Source organism: Cebus imitator, unplaced genomic scaffold (assembly GCF_001604975.1).
Source record: "Cebus imitator isolate Cc_AM_T3 unplaced genomic scaffold, Cebus_imitator-1.0 Scaffold253, whole genome shotgun sequence".
Lineage (NCBI taxonomy): Eukaryota > Metazoa > Chordata > Mammalia > Primates > Cebidae > Cebus > Cebus imitator.
Genome location: NW_016107568.1, coordinates 1,472,648 through 1,493,275, shown reverse-complemented (window position 1 = coordinate 1,493,275; position 20,628 = coordinate 1,472,648). Strand labels below are relative to the sequence as shown.

The following is a 20,628-nucleotide window of genomic DNA, read 5'->3' as shown; positions in this document are numbered from 1 at the left end:
AAGTGAGGTATAGAAACAGCTTCCTTGGCTGTAGTTCACAATAAGGGAGAGACTCAAATAGCTAGAAGGATATTGAGTGTTCTCAACACAAAGAAATGATAAATGTTTGAAGAAGACAGATATGCTAGTTACCCTGATCTGATCACTATATATTATATGTATCAAAACATCCCTATGTACCCCATAAATATTATACAATTATGTGTTAATTTTAAAATGCAATTTTAAAAAATATTTTGAAAATTAAAAGGGTTTAAAAAGAAGAAAAAAGAAAAGAAATAGCTGCCTTGGCTACAGCTCAACACTCACCTTGTTTGAATACCGTTGGAACAGCTGGCCGCCTGCGAGTGGTTGAAGTTTTGCTTCTGTGATTGGCTGAGACTCAGATACCTGTTACAAAAGCAGGCTATCTGTTTCCACTTTCAGTTAGGTTATATAGTTCACTAGGTATTGAAAAACATTTAGGTCAAACTTAAAAGTATATAAGGAGGTAGCTTTAGGCTAGATTATTTTAACAAAAGATTAATTTAACAAAAGAAAGAGAAAAATAAAACTATACACCAAGGTTCTTTGTAAAGATAGACCACCCCCAATTTTTTAAAACTTTTTTAGACAGGATCTTCCCCTGTCACCCAGGCTGGAGTGCGGTGGCTCATCACAGCTCACTGTAACTTTGAAATCTTGAGCTCAAGTTACCCTTTTCCCTTAGCCTCTCAAATAAGTAGGACTACAGGTAGGCATCACCATGCCCAGGCCCCCAAAACCTTTAACAAAATATAGCAATATTTTAAAATAATTATACACTATGACTAAGTGGGGTTTATTTCAGGAATGCAAATCTCATTCAATATTTTGAAAATCAATCAATGGAATCTACCATATTAGCAGTCTAAAGAGAAAACACTTATGATCATATCATTGATAACAAAAAAGCATTTAATAAAACTCAATATCTGTTCATGACAAAAAAAAAAAGACTCTCAGAAAAATAGGAATAGAATAAAACTTCCTCAGTTTGATAAAGAGCATCTAAAATAAACTCCTATAGCTAATATCATAGTTAATGATGAAAGACTAGATGTTATCTTTCTAGGTGTGATGAACTATAAATGATCATGGATTATTAAAATAAAGATATTTTACAACTATAATTGATTCCTAATGTCAAGTCGTACACACACAAAAACATGAGGGGGGCCAGATGTGGTGGCTCACGCCTGTAATCCCAGCACTTTGGGAGCCTGAGGCAGGCAGATCATGAGGTCAAGAGATCAAGACCATCCTGGCCAACATGGTGAACTCTGTCTCTACTAAAAATACAAAAATTAGCCGGGCATGGTGGCACGCGCCTGTGGTCCCAGCTACTTGGGAGGCTGAGGCGGAAGAATCGCTTGAACCCAGGAGGTAGAGGTTGCAGTGAGCTGAGATTGTGCCACTACACCCCAGCCAGGCGACAGAGCAAGATTCCATCTAAAAAAAACCATGACGGGACTTCAAAAAGTTTGTGAAAAATAAAATTAAAAGGCAAAATAAAAATGTACACTTCATATCCTAACATAAACACCATCAAGTTCAAGATACTTTTGTAGGTGATGATACAGTCATTAAGTTCATTCCTAAAGAACTGAGTGTCCTGGGACCCTAATCATATCAATGCAGTCTTTCTTTAATAAATAAAAACAGGTGCTCTTTAAAAATTTTTTAAGATCAGGAAACAAAAAGAAGTCAGAGGAGCCAAATCAGGACTGTACAGCAGACGCCTAAAGATTTTCCGTCAAAATGCTCACAAGAGTGCCTTTGTTTGATGAGAGGAATGAGCAGGAACACTACCTGGAGAAAGACTCTCTGGTGAAGATTTCCCAGGTATTTTCTCCTGAAGCTATTGCTAACTTTCTCAAAATACGCTCATATTAAGCAGATGTTATTGTTCTCTGGCCCTCCAGAAAGTCCATAAGTAAAATGCCTTGAGCATCTCCAAAAAACTGTTGCCATGGTTCTCTGCTTTTGACCAGTGCACTTTTGCTTTGTCTGGACCACTTGATCTCTTGATAACCATTTCTTTTGTTGTTCCTTGTCTTCAGGATTGTACTGGTAAGGCCTCGTTTCATCTCCTGTTACAATTCTTCAAAGAAATGTTTAACGATCCTGATCCCACTCGTTTAAAATTTCTATTGAAAGATCTGCTCTTGTCTGCAGCCAACCTGGGGGCAATAGTTTTGGCACCTATCAAGTAGTGGAAAGTTTGTTCAACTTTAGTTTCTTGGTTAAAATTGTGTCAGCTGAACCAGTTGAGATATCTATGGTGTTGGCTATTGTTTTGACGGCTAATCCTTGATCCTCTTCAATTAGGGCATTGTCTTATCCATCTTAGTGTCTCAAACTAGATTCTGTCCAGACAGGCTATAACAAGTTGGTAAGAGTTTATGTGGGTTCAAAACAATATCTGAACTACATGCCTAGTTTTTTTCGTAACATGCATTTTCCACAAACTTTTTAAAGGCCCCTTTTGTGTGTGTATATGTGTGTGTGTATTCACTTCTTGCAAATGAATCAGACTACATACAAACCTTCTTACATGTCTTAAGATATTTTTATTCTTCTGTAATACTCTGTTGTGTTTAACATGGAAGATACAAGAAGACCAGATACAAAATTAGGCTGGGCATAGGCAGGTAGCAGTCAGTTTCCTTCTGCCTTTTATTGATTCATCTTTCAAACAGCTCATCTAACATTTGCTAATAGCTTTCTTATCTAGTTTAGATTTTTTCACCTGGGAATTTCTGGCTTAGCTGGTCAGATGCTATATTTTCCCTGTACTTTCAATATCCCTTTAAAGCATTACTCTTCACTTTTTGATTCATGCCTACCCTGACTATGAGAAAGTTTCCTGAGTTTTGATACTTTCCACTCCTATGACTAGAAGTAAAATAGCCCAATAAAATTTTAAATTACCTTTTCTTCAATTTGACTTTTGTTTCTCTTCCAGAATATTCTACCCTCATTTTCTCCCTTCCCTTTTTTCACACTGAGACACACTTACATTGCCTGTTATTGTGCCACCTCTATGTCACATAGGACATGTTGTGGAACAGGCATTTTCTTTTGAGTCAGCCCAACTGAATTTTGAATACTGGTTTCCCCTCTAACTAGATATGTAATCTAGGGCAAATAGTTTAAATTCCGTAAGTCCTGTCATTTGTAAAATGGTAATAATAACGGCCTGTGATGGACTTAATTGAGGTATCCTTAACTCGATTTCTTTTTGTTCTTCTAATTCTGAAACTCGACATTTTAATAAGTGGTGTTGTTTGGGTTGATTAGTAGCAGTCCCCAATTAAGGGAGAGGCTGACTGGGCATTTCAGAGGTCAAGCTGTGCAAGGAGACCTGAAAGAACAAAGCTCAGAGGTCCCTTGGGCCTGGTGCTTTTAGAGGCCTGAAGAACAGATCTTACAATTTTGCTTTGTATTTACAACTATGTTGGGAGAAAGGTAAAGGTAGAGGGATGGAAAATTCTAATGATGGGAAAAAGAACAGCTGTAAGGCGAGGGAGGGGGAAGTAAGTTCTAAAACATAAAAAGGTCATATGATATTTATGAAAAAATTGATTATTTCAAAAAGATTCTCAATCTCATTCTCTAACACATAATCTTTTTTTATTTTCCCACATCCTATATCTTGGATCTTGACAGACTCAGTTCATTGTTTTATGTGGTTTGCAATCTCAACAAAACAAAATTTGTGTTCTTTGACAAGATTAATGTATAATACTAACTTCAGTATTCCCTTTTAGTCAGAACCGACCCCTTTAATTTTATTTTCCATATTAACTATTTATGATCAAAATAAGTCTAGCTTGTTTGTCCTAGTGCTTCATAATTTTAGTTATAGAAACGATCCAGACTAAATTAATTTAGCATGTGTCTTCTTGACTCTAGTACATTGAATCTGGCCAGAAAAACTACATCTGCTCTCTACATAGGTAACATAAATCCATCATTAGCCAAATTGCTGCATCCCTTTGGACTGGATCTCATTAGCAGATATTGGAGTGGCCATTGGCCGGCACAGGTTGCTTTAGGCCAGCAGGGGGCAGGTTAGCTCTAGGGCACCCGCCCGAGCCGCAGGGGGGCGTGGCTTGTTTCCTTGACTGACAGCTGAGGATTCGGGCGAGGATGAGGTAATAGCCCGGGCAATAAAGACGTGGGGGTGTGTGCGCGTGTGTGCGACTGTGAGTGTGCTAGTGCGTGTGCAAGGCCCGAGACAATGCGTGTCTCCAGCTCGCGCTGCGGGCACTGATCATGCTGCATTAAGAAAAAAAAAAAAAGAGAGAGAGAGAGAATTACATTCTGGGGAAGGAGGCTGCAAAGTTGCAGCTGGGCGACAGTAGCGGTCCCAGCGCCGTGTCATGGCGGGTCGTTTCTCTGCATCAAGCAACCAGGGAAACCCACGCGGGCGCGGGTTTGCCTTAGCGCCCCGCTTGGGAGGGGGAGGTTCATTCTGGAAGGGACTGAGCAGAGCCGCAGGGAGGGGGAGCTCTGCCCGCGGCGGCGACTGCAATTCGTGCGGCGAAGGGGTGGGGAGGGAGGGAGAGAGGGGAGGGGAGCAGAGCGTGCCATTCGGAGCGCGGCCGTGCGGCGAGATCCCACCCCGGCGTCTGCAGAGCCCGAGGCGCAACTGGTGCTAGGGCTGGGTCCTCGCCTCTCCGTCAGCCCCAGCTCGCGGCCGCCGGGGCTTGGGCCGCGCGCCCGCCGGGTGGCTTTTGCAAGGCGGGGGCCTGATTGCAGAGAGCGGGGCAGTTGCATGAAGCGACTCGACCCCACGGAGCAGCGGCAGCAGCGGCGAACCCAGGCGGCGGCGGCGGCGGCGGCGGCGGCGGCGGCTGCGGCGCGCGGTCCGAGCCAGGCGGCCCCGGTGTCCCGGCCCCGGTGGATGCACGGCTGGGGAGGAGCCCATGGGCCGGAGCTGAGGCTGCCTGGGGCGGCGGGGCGCGGGGCAGGGGGCGCGGTCGAGGCCCGGAGGCGGCGGCGCAGGAGGAAGCGGAGGAGGTCGGGCGCTCGGGGCCCGGGAGGCGGGCCGCGCAGCGCCGCAGCCCCGGGCTCGCCATGCTCCTGGCCTCGGCCGTGGTGGTCTGGGAATGGCTGAACGAGCACGGCCGCTGGCGTCCCTACAGCCCCGCCGTGAGCCACCACATCGAGGCGGTGGTCCGCGCTGGCCCCCGCGCGGGGGGCAGCGTGGTGCTGGGCCAGGTGGACAGCCGTCTCGCGCCCTACATCATCGACCTGCAGTCCATGAACCAGTTCCGCCAAGACACGGGTGAGCCGGCCGCCCCGTCCCCGCCCCGTCCGCTCCCACCACCTCCCCAACCTGCCAAGGTACCTCCCGCCCTGGGAACCCACCTTGGCCACCTAGTCGGCGCCTCCGTGCAGAAGTGTCACCGAGAGGTGGTGGTGACAGGCGCGTCTGTCACTCCCCTGGATCCTTGCAGGATCCTCCCTCCCCCCCAAACATCCATGCAAGTAGTATCAGTGTTCCTGTGTTGCAAACCCACCTTCAACCTACTCGCTAAGAATCCCCTCCCCATCTTCTTTCACGCCCCCACTTTTCGGCGCTTGGTGGCCCTAAGTCTTTCAGTGTAGAAATTCTAGGGCCGCCCCCAGCCTACAGGCAATCGCAGCCCCTCGCAAAGGCTTCCTGCCCTCATCCCCTGACGGCCGGCACCGTAGCTGACCTGACCCTGCTTTGCCTCAGGCACGCTGGGGCTTGCCACACATCCCCTCAACCCTGATCTCACTGCCTCTGCGTCTCCTGTGTGGGATTCCTCCCCACAGCTGGGTCCTGGGTGTGGGAACTGGGGGAGGAAGAAGGGATTCCCCGGAGGCTGTCGCTACAGTTGGGTAAGGAAGCGCCGGGCTCCCTGTGAGGAGAGACTGGAGCTGGGGGACCCTGGACGCCGTGGCTTTGGCGAATGCCTCTGCTACACGCTCCAAACACGGAAGCAACAGGCCGGAGCAGATGGAGAGAGGAGGGGGAGGTTTGGGGCTTCGGAATGCCTGGCAGGGAAGCCGCTCCCTTTGTCTGCTGAGGAGGAGGGGGCAGATTCCTAAGGAGAAACTGTCCCCAAGGCTTCCTCTTGAAACCGTAGCCTGTAAGGAACCCTTAGCCTCCCGGAGCGCCAAGCTCCTGTCTTTTCCTGAGAATCAAGTTGCCACTGTAGCCAGCACAAGCCCGCTTCCCAGCTGACCTGCCTTTCCAGGTCAGAGCCGGGAAGGGAGCCTGCAGGATGGGGACATAGGGGGCGGGGGGGTGGGGGAGGCTGCCCGAGGGAGGAGGACGGCAGAACTGCCCCTTTGCTCGGTCCTTGCTTAACTAGTGAATGTGAAGAGTTTCTGTCTCCTTCAGTGACAGGTGGGGAGGGGGCCATTGTTTCTGGAATTCTGGCTGAGCTTTCCCTAGAGTGTAACCGAGGAGCCTGGAGAGGCCGGTGTGCTGGGGCGGAAGTAGAAAAGACGACTGGGAGAGGCCCTCCCCAGCAAACAGCTGTTTGAACAGGGTTTCTCCGCTTCCTTGGAAAGCCCCCACATCCTGTGTGCTGATTAAAATTGTCATGGGAAAGGGGTATCTTTCCACCCTCATGTCCCCATCTTTAGTCATAACTCCCTTGAGCAACCCCTTTGCCAAGTACTCTGCAGACACTAATTGAGGAGAGCTTTCTGGGGACAGGATTTCTGGAAGTGTTCGAATTTGCAGGGTCTTAAACCGTGCAGGGAAGGGAGAGAGGTGGAGCTGGGGGAGACTGGGAGGAGGAGAGAATAGAGAGGAATGTGGGGAGAGTGAGAAAGAGGATTAAGTGTGGCTGAGGGGGAGGGAGAGAATGTCATTGTGCAACTTGAGTAGTTGTTGTGGAGGTGAGGGTGGAGGCAGCAGGTTAGCAGAGGGATGTGTGTTGTGGGGAGCTGAGCCATGGAGGTGGGACCAGAGATAGAGACCAGCAGTTAAAGCATCTGCCAGGGGATTCCAGTCCTCAAAAAAAACAAAACAAACAAAACAAAAAAAAAAAAACAGGTGTTAGCTTTTCTATTTCAGACTAAATCTCTGCAGCATTTGGAGAACCACCCTTGTGGTAGAAAGGTCTCAGCCCCTTTCCCACATTTGGGAAGAGCAAAGGTGGAATTTGTGTTTGGGGGTACTTAGAATGGGCAAGGTTTCTACAAAGATTCATGATCCTTTCTACTGAAGTGAAATTATAGAGAAAACTGGGCGGAAGGAAAGAAGCCACGTGTCCCAGGTCTCATCACTGTCACCTGAGGACAGGTTGAATACCTCCTGATGGTGAGCAGTTTAGTGAGAGGATGACACTCCCTGGACTTCAAACCGCAGTCAGAGAACTTGCCCTGGATCATTTTAAAGGCTGCCTGAGGGTGTGTTTTACATCAGACTGCTTTGGTTTCATCCACTTATTGCTAGAGTCAGTCAGTCGGTCATCCATCCTGAGTACCTCTGTCCTGTGCGCCAGGCCCTGTGCTGGGTGCTGGAGGCACTGGGCTGCATTCCCAGAAAAGCTGGGTCTGTCCAGGCACTTGTCAAAGTAGAATAGAAGAATCTCTGGGTTTCTGAGCTCTGAGCCCCCTCCTCTCCCTTCTCCACCAATGCACACATAGTTTCTCTCAGTCTCATTGATGAGGCCATGACAGGGTAGGAACTTTCAACCAGTGGCTCCCAGGCAACCTCAGCCAAGCCCTTGCAATGTTTAATTAAATTACCCACCATCCTTAAGCCATAATTCAAAGCTGGGAACCAGAAACATCCCCATAAACAAAAGAGAGCTGGAAGTCCCCTGCCCAGAGGCGATTCCTCTCCTTTTTTGTTGCCTTCTCTCTATGGGGACATTTCCTGATGTGAGAGCTTTGTCTTTTTAGAAGTTGCTTGCTGGCTGCTTTGAGAGTCCTTAGTCTCTCCACTGGCCTGGGCTCCTGACCTCATCCAGCCTGTCTCCAGGGAGATGGCTGGGAGGTTGCAGACACCCATCTGCCCGCCTCTGTTTGCCCTGGGTCCTTCTCCTTCCCCAGACTGCCTAGGGTTCTGAGCTTATTTGCATTCTATGCCAGTCTCTTCTAGGCACTTTGGGCTAGAGAAATTGGAAGAAGGTAAGAGATGGGGTGAGATAGATGGGACTGGCTCTTGGCCACTTCCAAAAGCCTTGGTGGGGTCCTCTCCACCTGCTGTCATTTACCCTGACTGGGTTGCCCTTTTTCTGTTATAGGGCAGTAACTGAAGAGCTTTACTGCAACATCGCTTTCCCCTGTACCTTTCAGCATGCCTGACCCTACCATCTCCAGGGCTTCCGTAGCCAGGATGGGGAAGATCCAGGCTGAGAGTGGGGAGAAACAGCTGTGACTCTCATTCCAGGCTCACTGCTTACTCCATGACCTTGAGCAAGTCCCTAAATGGTCAGGCCTCATTTATTTTTTTCTGTAGAATGAAGAGCAGCCTTAAGATTTCTCCTTTCCCTCTTTTTCTTGCCTCCTGTCAAGCGGATCAACAGGTGAATGGGCTGGCCCCCATGCCAGTGATGATACTGATAAGCACAGGGTGAGGGAGAGTTCTTTCCAGCTCAGATTTTTCTGTGCAAGTTTTGCCTTCTTTATGTCTTAAAAGTGGTGAGAAGTGTCAGATGGAGGGAAAGAGAGTGAGTTGAATTAAATGATTTGACAGGCCGGGCGCAGTGGCTCACGCCTGTAATCCCAGCACTTCGGGAGGCTGAGGCAGGTGGATCACAAGGTCAGGAGATTGAGGTCAACTGACCAACATAATGAAACCCCATCTCTACTAAAAATACAAAAATTAGCCGGGTGTAGTGGTGTGCGCCTGTATACCCAGCTACTTGGGAGGCTGAGACAGGAGAATCGCTTGAACCAAGAGGCAGAGGTTGCAGTGAGCCGAGATCATGCCACTGCACTCCAGCCTGGGCTATAGAGCGGCACTCTGTCTCAAAAAATAAATAAATAAATACAAATAAGTGATTTGACAGAAGCCGAGTGTTAGCCCCCTGCAACACCCTCTACCCTATGTTGGCATAGGAGTGGAGGAGGCAGGCATCATGGTGACCACATGATACTTACCATGCACAGGATGCACCATGCGTCTGCGTCACACCAAGCACATTGCACACACTATCTTGTTTAATCCTCCTTAAACAATCTTGTGAAGAACCTATTATTATCCCCATTTTGTAAGGAAACAAGTTGAAAGAGATTAAGTTGCCAAGGGTTTACAGCTGTCAATGGCAGGGCTGAGATTCCGAATTAGGTGGCCTATGTCCTATTTCTTCATTCAGTGAATACTGATGGAGCAACCATTTAGCGCAGGCACTGTTCCAGACATGTGGGATATAGCAATAATAGAGCCTCCAAATGTTTCTTTGTCCTCGTGAAATATTCTGGTGGGCGTGGGGGATGCTGGTGAGAGTGGCCTGGGATTTCTTGGACACAGTGCATGCTCTAACAGCAGTGAGTCACTTACATAGATGTGTGTAACATGCCCTAGAGACCTCGGTGCATGCCTGGAAGGCATTGCCTTCCACTTCCCAGAAGCTGAAAGATTTTAGGCGCTTTGTGAGGCAGGTGGAAAATCTGCAAAAAACTGATTTTCTTTCTCCTTCTTCATCCTTAGATTATGAATATCCTCAGTCCCTATCCTACTGGAGTTCATTTCCTTGGGTTACTTCACAGATTATCTGGTTTATAATCCTGATTCTAGACAAGCTAAGAAGTAGCACATCCAAAATAGGGTGGTCTTTGAAAATAATCAGAGAATAAAATCCCACCGTGTCTGTTGTCTCAGCACTTTGGTTCTGAGATCTGTGTATTCTCTCTGACTGTCCTCTAGGGTTGGACTCAACCACATCCCCTCTAAAACTAGCTCTGCCTCTTGACATCCCTCTGACCCATTTTACCGTGTTCCCAGGGTCTAAGCCCAGGATTCTTTGACTCATTCTGTCATTTTGAGTCTTACTTGGGCACCTAATATGTACAGGCATATAGATCCTGCAGCCCAACAGCTGAAACTTGAGTCTTCCTGTGCACCACTCAAGGTGGTCATTCACATGCAGATTCCTGTGCCCAGGCCCTGGAAATGCTGGCCCGTAGGTCTCAAGGGCATTGATGACTCAATTCATACCCCAGGAGATTCTGAAGGAGGCAATCTTCACACCTCACTTGGAAATCATTCAGCTCCTCATGGTCAAGTCTTAGCCATGGTTTTCTCTGTAGGGTCTCTCCAGTTTGTCACCTTCTTTTCATTTTCCCTGCCAACACATTTCCACTCACCTGGAACTAAGGGACAGAGTAGCTCTGGTCTTGTCCCTCTTTTCTTAACAAACTTTACTAGCTCTTCATTGATTACAAATTAAATCTATCATGGCTTGGCATTTCAGACCTTCCAGGCCCTCCCTGGCTCTAACATACCTTTCCAGGATTGTCTTCTCCTATGCCTTATATTTCCCTCCAATCTGCCAAACAGAGGCCACTTCTGTCCTCATGCATTCCTTTAGAGTTCTCTGACACCCTTCACCCCCCAACTAGTCTTAAGGTCCTTTCCTATAAAACGCTGTCCTTTGCCATTTCTACCTGTCGAAATTCTTTTTATTATTCGAGTCCATGCCATTTGTTATTCATTTCTTAAAATGTTCTCCACACCTTGAAATGTTTTGCAAACAAACTATCATTACTTCATTTATTCAATCAATATTTTTGAGTGCCTAGCACATGCTGGCATGGAGAGTACAGCAGTGAGCACACACCTTGATGCCCACTCTCATGGGATTGGGAGTCTACTGAAAGGGACAGATATTCATCAAATTAGCCACACAAATACATATGTAACTGCACATTGAGATGAGTGCTATTAAATTTTTTTTTTAAGGAACAAGAATTTAACCTGGCCAGGACTGCCTTCCTTCTTCCTTGAAGAAATGAGCCCTCCTCTAGGAAGATCTGTGAAAAAGATGTCAGAGAGTTTTAGGGAGGAAGCGGCATTGTGAAGAGGTCCAGAATCAGAGAAGCCTGGCAATGGGCAGAGATTGAATGCCAGCGTAGCTGAAATGTGGGCAGAGTTGGGCTCTGAGGGGGGCCACGTATATTGGTGGGTCGGGGGCATTTAGATTTCAACCTAAGTAGAAGTCATGCAAGGGATTTACGCAGGGAGGGGACGTGGTCAATTTTCCTGCCAACATGCATTTTGTTGGCGTCCTCTTTGTAATGTGTTCTGCCTCATAAAGAGTCATTTGCACATTTGTCTTCTAACCCTGTTTTAGACTAAAAGCTACTTGAGGAATGCTTGAATCTGCATTCCACATAGCAGTTAATGGGTTCTCAGTGATACATGATAAATGATTAAACATTAAAGTGGCCAGAAGTCTTCAGTCACAGCACAGTTTCTGGAGCCCTCGCAACTTCCAGGCATTGGGCACTAAGAATGCAAAGAGCTCCACGGCAGCATGTCTGCCCCCACTTAAGGCAGGATGGTATAAAAAGTGTTGCTGAAACATCGGTGCACATCAGCATAGTCAAGCTACACACCTCAGGCTTCCTGAGGGTGGGGCCTTGGCTGCGAGAACATTTTAAGAAATGGATGGAAAATGGAGTAAGACCTGAATGGTAAGGAGAATTTCAACAGGTAAAAATGGCAAAGAAGGCCATTTCAGTAGAGGGAACATAGCAAATTGTGGGGGAGGGAGCCAGGGAACTCTGAGGGAATGTGTGAGGATAAAGGGGACCTCCATTTGGCAGGAATAGAAGAAAACACAGAGATTGAGGAAGATACACCTGGAAAGGTATATTATAGACCCATAGCATAGTTTCCAGAAGTAGTTCTGGGGCCACTCTCAGGCATCTCCAGGACTGATAACACTATTGTGTAATATATATATATATATATCTCCCTCTCAGATGCACCTAAAATATAAAATATATATATATTATATATGTATAAGTATATATGTGTATATACTTATACATATATATATACTTATATAATATATATGCATATATATTTTAGGCACATCTGTGAGGGAGTTAAGTGCACTGTCCCTGACACCCTGGAGAGAATATAAAATAGTGCCATTTAAACTCTCTATACTTAATTTCCTCATTTGTGAAAGGTATTTCTAGGATTGCTATGAAATTACACGGGACATGTGAGGTGCTTTGTAAGTAATAAATATTGTACAAATACCAGTTATGAGAGCAGGAGAAGGCAGCCAAATGCTTGGAAAGATAGGGGCAGGTCCCCAGTGAAACCCCACCTTCAAGCCCATACCAGCCTGAAGGCTTAAAGACTGGACTGCTGGACTGGGATGAAACCCACAACCCAGAGTGAGAACTTCTGTTCCTGTTTCTCCACCCTTTCCCAGTTGATTCTTTCTGAATAATGCCTTTTAACCAGTCAAATGTTGCCTTTTCTAGTACCACCTACAGCCTGCCCCTCCCCTATTCTGAGCCTATGAAGGCCCCGGACTCAGCCACATTGCAGAGACTTTCCCAACTTTGTATAGGGGGACCACCTCTGAGTCCCCTCTCTGCTGAAAGCTGTTCCATCACTCAGTAAAACTCCCCACCTTGTTTGTTCTTTGATTGTCAACATATCCTCATTCTTCTTGGGTATGGGACAAGAACTTAGGAACTGGTGTACAGCTAAACTTGGCCCAGGTGGGCTGAGTGGGCAGGCCGTCTCCTGCAGCAGGTAGTTTGGTCGAGTGAGGCCCAGGCAGGGTGTTGCTGGCCAGAGGTCCCCGGCTTGCAAAGTGACTGAGCAGAAAATCTTGTCAGTTATATAGAAACTTTCTCTCTGTCTCTCTTTCTTACACCCCCTAGCATCCTACATACACACACCCCAACACACACACACATCCCCTGAACTAAACCTTTCCATGGCTTCTCGATCCTGCTTAGACATATAATAGAAAATAAATTACAATAATAATCACCAATTTTCATTGAGCTTTTGCCATGGTGACAGGTGCTATTTTTGAGTTTTATGTTCATTTAATCCTCAAATCCACCCTTTGAAGTCTCTACCCAGGACCCGAACAGATGAGGAAACTGAGGCTTTCTCACACAGCTGAAAAGCACAGAACCACCCCTGTTGGCCCCAAAGCCCATATTCTTTGTTCCCCAGCAAGCTGGGCACTTAGGAAGGAAATGGAGGCAAACCAGGGAACTATCGCCTCCCCTTCTCCTGCCCCCGCATCCTGATACCCCAGGTCCCCCAGCAGAGGCCCTGGTGATGAATAGGGGATTGTTCTGCTTCTCCGTTGTGCCTCTGAATGTTGATGTTTTGGGCCATTAAGGGGCTTGGAGATGGGATGGGGGGCGGGTTATGACCCTGGCAAAGGCCTGAATAGCCATTGTTTCTTTTCTTCCCCCCTTGAATGGGATTCTGTCCCCAGTCTTGGTGTCTCCCTCTGGGTTGGAGGAGGGGTGGGTCAGAGGCCGGTGAAGGGAGTCTTTTCTCACCACTTTGATGGATAGAGCTTAAGCTGACAGATGCAGAGATTCCAGCATTCCAGGGGCCCTCCCCAGCCTCCCCACCCTGCCCTGAGCCAGGCATCTGTAGCCTTGATGTTGATACCATGAAATGAGCCCTGGTTGAGGATGGGTCAGGATTCGGGTTTTGAGAAAGGGAGAAAGAGGCAACAGTTAGAACCTCAGTTCCCTTGCAGTCCTGCCAGTTCATATCTGTCATACCATTACTCTGTAATAACCATGACCTCTTCCCGGCCCCAAAGTGAGACTGTCAAAACTAAGGCAATCCTATCCTTAGGAGGGTTTGAGCTTCTTGAAAGAAAGGCATCAGATAAATATAAAATGATTCTCATGACCATTAAGAATGTTACGTTTGCTGCTGATATAAGATTTAATCCTGGGAAACATGAGAGAGTTCTAACCTGATTTCCCTTCTTCTCATAGTAACACAGCATTTTTTTTTTGACAGCATTTATAAATGTATAGAGACCCAGCTTCCTCACACCCGCCTCTGGGCAGCCTTCCCACATGGAGAAAGAATCTTCCCTTAGTCCTCTAGGCTTCCACAGCCTTGTATTCTTTTCCTCATGACTCTTGGTGCAAGAGCATTTAGAGGGACAAGAGGGAATATGATCATTATGAGCACCACTGTGTGACAAGGGATTTACATGCCTTAGTGCATTTATAGAGTTCACGTGAAATCCAGAACCTGGCATGTACAAATACATATTTGTTGAATTAACAAGTGAGCTATATTTAATTTGTACAAAAACTCTAGGAAGGAGTTATCCTATTTCCCAGGAGGGAAGAGGAGGCTTAGAGGTTCTATGTCAGCTAGTAAATGGAATGAGTTTGGCTGCAAACCGAGGTGTTCCGACTACAAACCAGGAGGGAGTCGTTCTGCTAGCCTGCACTGCCACCCATATCCTTCATGTTGTAACTCATCTGCTTCTACTGTGGTTGGACTGTAGACATCTTAAAGGGAGAAATGAGTTTCATTCAAAGCTAGTACTTCAGGTAGCGTCATGCCCAGTACACATGTGACTTGCTAATGTCATGCCATTCAGTATAATTGCATGCTGACCCTGACCTCTCCTCTATCCCACCCTGGCAGGAACTCTCCGCCCAGTTCGCCGCAACTACTACGACCCCTCCTCGGCCCCTGGGAAGGGCGTGGTCTGGGAGTGGGAGAACGACAATGGCTCCTGGACGCCCTACGACATGGAAGTGGGCATCACCATCCAGCATGCCTATGAGAAGCAGCACCCCTGGATCGACCTCACTTCCATCGGCTTTAGCTACGTCATTGACTTCAACACCATGGGCCAGATCAACCGTCAGACCCAGCGCCAACGCCGAGTCCGCCGGCGCCTTGACCTCATCTACCCCATGGTTACGGGGACCTTGCCTAAGGCTCAGTCCTGGCCAGTCAGCCCTGGGCCAGCCACCTCACCCCCCACCCCACCCTGCTCCTGTCCCCAGTGTGTCTTGGTGATGAGTGTTAAAGCAGCCATGGTCAATGGCAGCACTGGACCCCTGCAGCCCCCAGTTACTCGCAAGAACATGGCTCCTCCTGGAGTGGTCAAGCTGCCCCCACCACCAGGCCCTGGGGCCAAGCCACTGTACAGCACAGACACCATTCAAGGCCCGATAAAGACCGCCCCATCCCAGATGATCCGGAGACAGGCCTCCAGCATGCCTAGTGGGACAACCGCAGGCTCTCCTGCCAGCCCCCCAGGACCCAACGGCAAGACTGGAAGGGTGGCCCTGGCCACCTTGAATCGTACCAACCTGCAGCGACTGGCCATTGCCCAGTCCCGGGTGCTGATCGCCTCTGGGTAGGTGCTTCCACAGCTGCCTCAGGCATTTACTCACTGCTGAGATAGGCTACAGCAGATCTGGATCAGAAGAAGGAGGGGCTGCCAAGACTTAAGCTTCTCCGCATCTTGCGTTGACCCCTGGCTGCAGGTGAAGGCAGCATGGGGTGGTAGACCAGGGAGGGTTAGATCCTTGGGCTCTGATCTGGACTCTGGTTGAGACTTTGCCCTTACTAGCCATATGATTTAGGACCAGATTCCTAACATCACAGAGTCCTAACTTGGTCATCTGTAAATTCTGGCAGTATTGCTCCTGTTCGGGGGGCTATAAGGCTTAAAGAAGATTGTGGTCAGGCGTGGTGGCTCACATCTGTAATACTAGCACTTTGGGAGGCTGAGGTTGGAGGACTGCATGAGCCCAGGAGGTCAAGGCTGCAGTGAGCTATGATCGTACCACTACACTTCAGCTTGGGTGACAGAATGAGACACTGTCCCTCCCAAAAAAAGATTCTGCCTACTAAGTGGTAATAGGCAACATTGATTGAACTCCCACTATATTGTAGTTTGGGGCTTTATCATCTCATTTAATTTTTACAAAAACTCTATGAAGTAAGCAAGTAGGCATTACCCCATTTACAGATAAAGAAAGTAGATGTTCACTTGCTTAAAGATATTTAGCTAATCATTGGCAGAAAGTGGGATTCAAACTTCAGGATATCTGACGCTAGACCCCAGATTCTGACTCTGCTGTGCTCCTCTTCCACCAAGTACCTACCACAATGCCCAACATTCAGTAGTTGCAAAACGAGAGTTAGTTTCTTTCCTCTAGTCTCTCTGGAAGCTGGAGAGGTGACTCCAGATTGGAATACTGGCCTGTTTCAGTGGTGACTTATTATTTGCCGGGTCCTTTCCATACATTGTCTCAGTTATTCCTGTGACAACCTGGTGATGCTGTAGGTCCTGTTTGTATTGCTTTTTATATTCTTGATCTTCCTGATCATAAAATCGAAGTGACCCAGATCCATGTGGTGGCTGCAACCTTTGCATGCCAGCCCCTGCTTTCTTAGCATCTCACAGCCACCCAATCTTCCCTTTCTGTCTCCAGAGAGGCCTGGCTCTGCCTGTGGCCCCTGAGCCCAGATGATCAGGGTGGTTTTCAATTGCATCGGGTACTTAAGTCTGAAAGTCCGGGCTCCTCTAAGAAGGTAGTTTTGATACTCAGCTGGGTCCCTGTACACAGAGATTTGACATTGGGAGGAGGGTTGAAGAAGGGTACACCACAGAGTGGGAGGAGTGCCGGGTTGGAAGTCCAGAGGCCCAGCCCCCACTCCTACCTCTGTCACTGGGGTGAGCCAGAGAATCTTTGCAAGATCCAGTGGCCGTACCTACCCCATGGAGTCATCGTGAACACCTCCACTCAGGGAGCTGGCCCCTTGGCATTGCATTCCCTTACCCTGTGATCTAAGTGTTAAGCACGGACATTCAGCTCAGAATTCATTTCCCCAGGAGGAAACAGAGCTTCTGTGTTATGCAGTAGGGGTTGGAACCCAGGTTTTGGTCTCCCGATTCACTGTTCTTTTGGCTAAAGCCCAGCTCCTCATTGTATGCAAAGTCAGTTTGTAAAAGGCAAAATGCTGGTGAGATGCATGAGATTTCCCCTGAGATGGCAGAAGTATTTGGGAGCGGGTAATACTTCTGGGGGAAGTCATGAAATGACTTAGCCGTGGCAAGGCTTAGCTATCAGTAGGTGCAAGACAAGAGTTAGTTTCTTTCCTCTAGTCTCTCTGGAAGCTGGAGAGGTGACTCCAGATTGGAATACCGCCCTGTTTTCAGTGATGACTTATTATTTGCCAGGTCCTTTCCATACATTGTCTCAGTTATTCCTGTGACAACCTGGTGATGCTGTAGGTCCTGTTTGTATTGCTTTTTATGTTCTGGATCTTCCCAATCATAAAATCAAAGTGACTCAGATCCATATGGTGGCTGCAACCTTTGCTAACACAAATAGCTAAGCCTTGCCACTGCTTAATTTCTCCCCACTGTCACACAGAACCATCCTGGGGGTGCCTAACAGAGTTCCAGGGTGATTGCTGGCATGGAGGAGGAAGGCTCCTTTGCGGGATAAGAGCACACCCTCCAGAAGTTAGGACTGTCTGGGGCTTGAACCCAAGTGCCTTGCTGTGTCCCTTGGGGAAAGATTTGCATCCTGTCTTCAGTTTCCTCATCTGTAAGATGGGATAGTAATAGTAACTTCCTTTTATGGTTGTCATAAGGATCAAATGACATATTAAGTGTATAGACTTAGCACAATGCTTGACACATAGTGAGTTCAGTCAGTATTGGCTGCTGTCATTGTGATTGCTGTTATCATTGTCAACAGGTGTCCGTGGAGTTGAAGTCAAAGCTGAGCAGGGTCTGACATCCCACCTTGTCTCTGGTGCCCTTGACAAATGCCAAGTGACTTCATGCCATCACTGAGGGAGAGGCACCCAGGTGGCTTTGAATCTCGATGAGGGAGTGGAGTCAGCAGCTTTATCTCTCTTCTTTATTTCCTCTGCCTTCTCATAGAACTGGGGCTAGAGAGTGTGTGGAGGTCCAGGCAGTCCAGTTTCAAAAGGGCTATAGAAACAAGTAGTTTTTTTTTTTCTCGACTCTGTTTTCCTGACGAGGGAGGCCCTGCCTACCCCTCTCGATCTTCCAGCCCTTTGCTTTTCACCTCTTCCCACCTCCCTCACCCCAATTCCCATCTTCTCCTCCAGCCTTTCTTGGCCATTTAATTAGCGTGTTCATTCCCTTTGTCTGGCATTGCCATCGACCTTCTGTCGCTCAGGGCCCCTTCCCCCTCCTCTGTCTGCCCATGACCTCTTCCAGCAACTTTCCCACGGAAAAAGGAAGACCAGGGAGGCGGGAGGAGTGGGATGAAGAGAAAGGTTTGGGGGCAGGAACAAAAGATCCTGTGAATTATTCAGAGACAGAAGCAGGGGGTTTCTAAAGGGAAGCAAGAAGGGGTCTGCGCAGTGGAGGCGAGCGTCACCCGGTAGCCCCCTCCTCTAGAGTTGAGGATTCTCTGTCTCCAGCTAGGCCTCAATTGCCGTAGAGACGAGACCCTTGTCCTTCTGGAGGATTCCCTGGCTGGTGCATAACTCCGAGAAAAACACTTCTCGTCATGGTGCCTACAGAGATATCCTCCCTCCCCCAAACCCCCTTCCTCTGCTGCCTTGCCAGCTCTCTTCTTTTGTCTTAGTTTTATGTTTTAGCAACAGAAACAAAAACTTGGACCCTCCATGATGAGGAACAGCCCAACTGAATGGGGGCACGGGGTGTCTTCTGATTGGCCAAGATGTGGTTAGGACAGACAGTTTTGGCTGATGGAATTGCCGGAAGGATGTGAAATGCATGCCTGCCCTTGGGTTGCTGTTTTCTAGGAGAGCTCAGGCTTATGTAGCTGGGGCCACAGCAGGGCGTGACCAGCTGGAACTTCATGGGCTGTTCTCCAAGGTTTCCACCTTAACCAGTAATAGTGGGGGAGGTGTGGTCAGGTGTGGCCAACTCAACAGTCTCACATACTGCCCAGCACTCAACTTTATACCTGGATACCTATGAGCTCAAGAATCAGAAAATTGCAATATTTGCGCAGAAAAAGTCTTTATTCAGCCCAATGCCCCTTTTATACTTGGGAGATAAAAGCAGAAACAGTCACCCCAACTTGCACAGGGCTCAGCTGTTTGCACAGTTATTTGATCTAGTTCCTAAATCCTCATAGGGACCCCATAGGGCACACATTTAGGATGCCCTGTTCACAGCTGTGGTAACTCAGACATAGTCAACAAAACACAGAAAGGCTTTGTGGCTCTCCCAAAGGCAAAGCAGGTCCGCGCTGAGTGGGGCTAAAACAGAGACTCCCTGACACCAGTGCAGAGCCCCTTCCATTACACCATTCTGGATTTCACAAGCAAGTATCCCCCTTCTCCCCAGGCCCCTCCTTCCCAGATCCCAGTGACAAGCCCACCCGCCATGTCATTCCTCTCCTCAAGTGGCAGGGACATGGCATCTCTCCCACCTGTTGGCCCAGCAGTCTTCTTTTGTGTCCCAGGTCCACATGCAGGCCCTTCCCTCCCTCTCTCCAGACCTTGCCCGGGAGTTCTTGAGCTGCCTGAGATGTGTGGTGTTCTGGGGATTGGATTATTTCCTGGTTGACCAGATTGGGTGTGAAACCTGCCAGTCCAGTTTATGGGAACAAAGGTAGCTTTTGTCACCCAGATCACAGCGATTTATCAGCTGGAGTGGGGCGTCTGTAGATGGTGACGGAGAAGGCAGGTGCAGGGCTGGCCCTATGTGCCGCCCCCTGCTGGGGAGCTGGGAGCAGGACACAGGAAGCCAAGTCTTCCCAAGCCTTTCCAGAAAGAGCTGGGTGAGGAGAATCCGTGGTAAGTGGGGGACTTAGGACTTGGGTGTTCACCTTTGTGTTGTCTGCTATTCCTGATGCCGGGGGTCAGCAGTGACCACACAGCTCATGGCCTTTCTTCATGCACACATTATAATTGCCAGCATGTACAGAGTTCACCTTCTCCCAAGAATGGCTTCAACTGCTCACAGCATATAAACCTGTCTAATTCTTCTCTGGACTCTAATTCTAGAGTCCAGAATCAAGTCCATTCTTCTTTTCTTGGCCCAGTGGCCGTTGTTTCATGTTCAGCTTTCGCCTCCATCCTCCCATCCTGGTTTGATTTATCCCGGGGACAATTTCAAAGAAAAGTGGCTTCAGGTGTCCCAGGGAGACACAGACATTCCCATTCCCACATCTGTTCTTCCACATCCATTTCCCAGCATTGGTGTACATGTCGTCATCACTGGGGAGGCACAGAGGCCCAGGCAGCCTCAAAGTAGCTTGGAGCTGGGGAAGCACCTCCCTTATAGGCATGAGGGGCAGAGATGGACCCACTGCTGGCGTGGAGGTCCTGTTGCAGCTTCCCCATTCCTAGTGGTGGGTTTCATCATGACGCTGTCCGAGTTTCTGGTCTGTGTCTGCAGTGTGGGATGTACAAGGATTGCATAAACACATGAGCACGCCATAGTAAATGGGCTCTGGTGCCAGATTTCCTGGCTTAGCTGTATGATCTTACCAGGTTTCCTTAACCTCTCTGTGCCTCAATGTAGTTGTCTTTAACATGGGGTTAATAAGTATACCTCTTGCACAGGATGTTGGAGGTATTAGACAGGTTTATATACTGAGACCAGTTGGAGCCACTCTTGGGAAGAAGTGAGCTTTGTGTGTGTTGGCAATTATAAC

General features: G+C 48.1%; 1 protein-coding gene across 4 annotated transcripts in view; it reads left to right on the top strand.

The window, feature by feature from the left end:
• The first annotated feature begins 4,039 nt into the window (after positions 1-4,039).
• Positions 4,040-20,628, top strand: part of DTX4 (deltex E3 ubiquitin ligase 4) — a 35,272-nt gene continuing 18,683 nt past the window's right edge. For 2 of the 4 annotated variants that reach the window (XM_017498893.2, XM_017498894.2), the window contains exons 1-2: positions 4,770-5,314; positions 14,636-15,359. In XM_017498893.2, the coding sequence (XP_017354382.1) occupies positions 5,104-5,314; positions 14,636-15,359 (935 nt within the window). In that variant the 5' untranslated portion in view covers positions 4,770-5,103. Of the gene's footprint in view, positions 4,179-4,769; positions 5,315-8,426; positions 8,449-14,635; positions 15,360-20,628 lie in introns of those variants that run through there. The other 2 variants (XM_037727999.1, XM_037727998.1) reach the window with 2 other exon arrangements.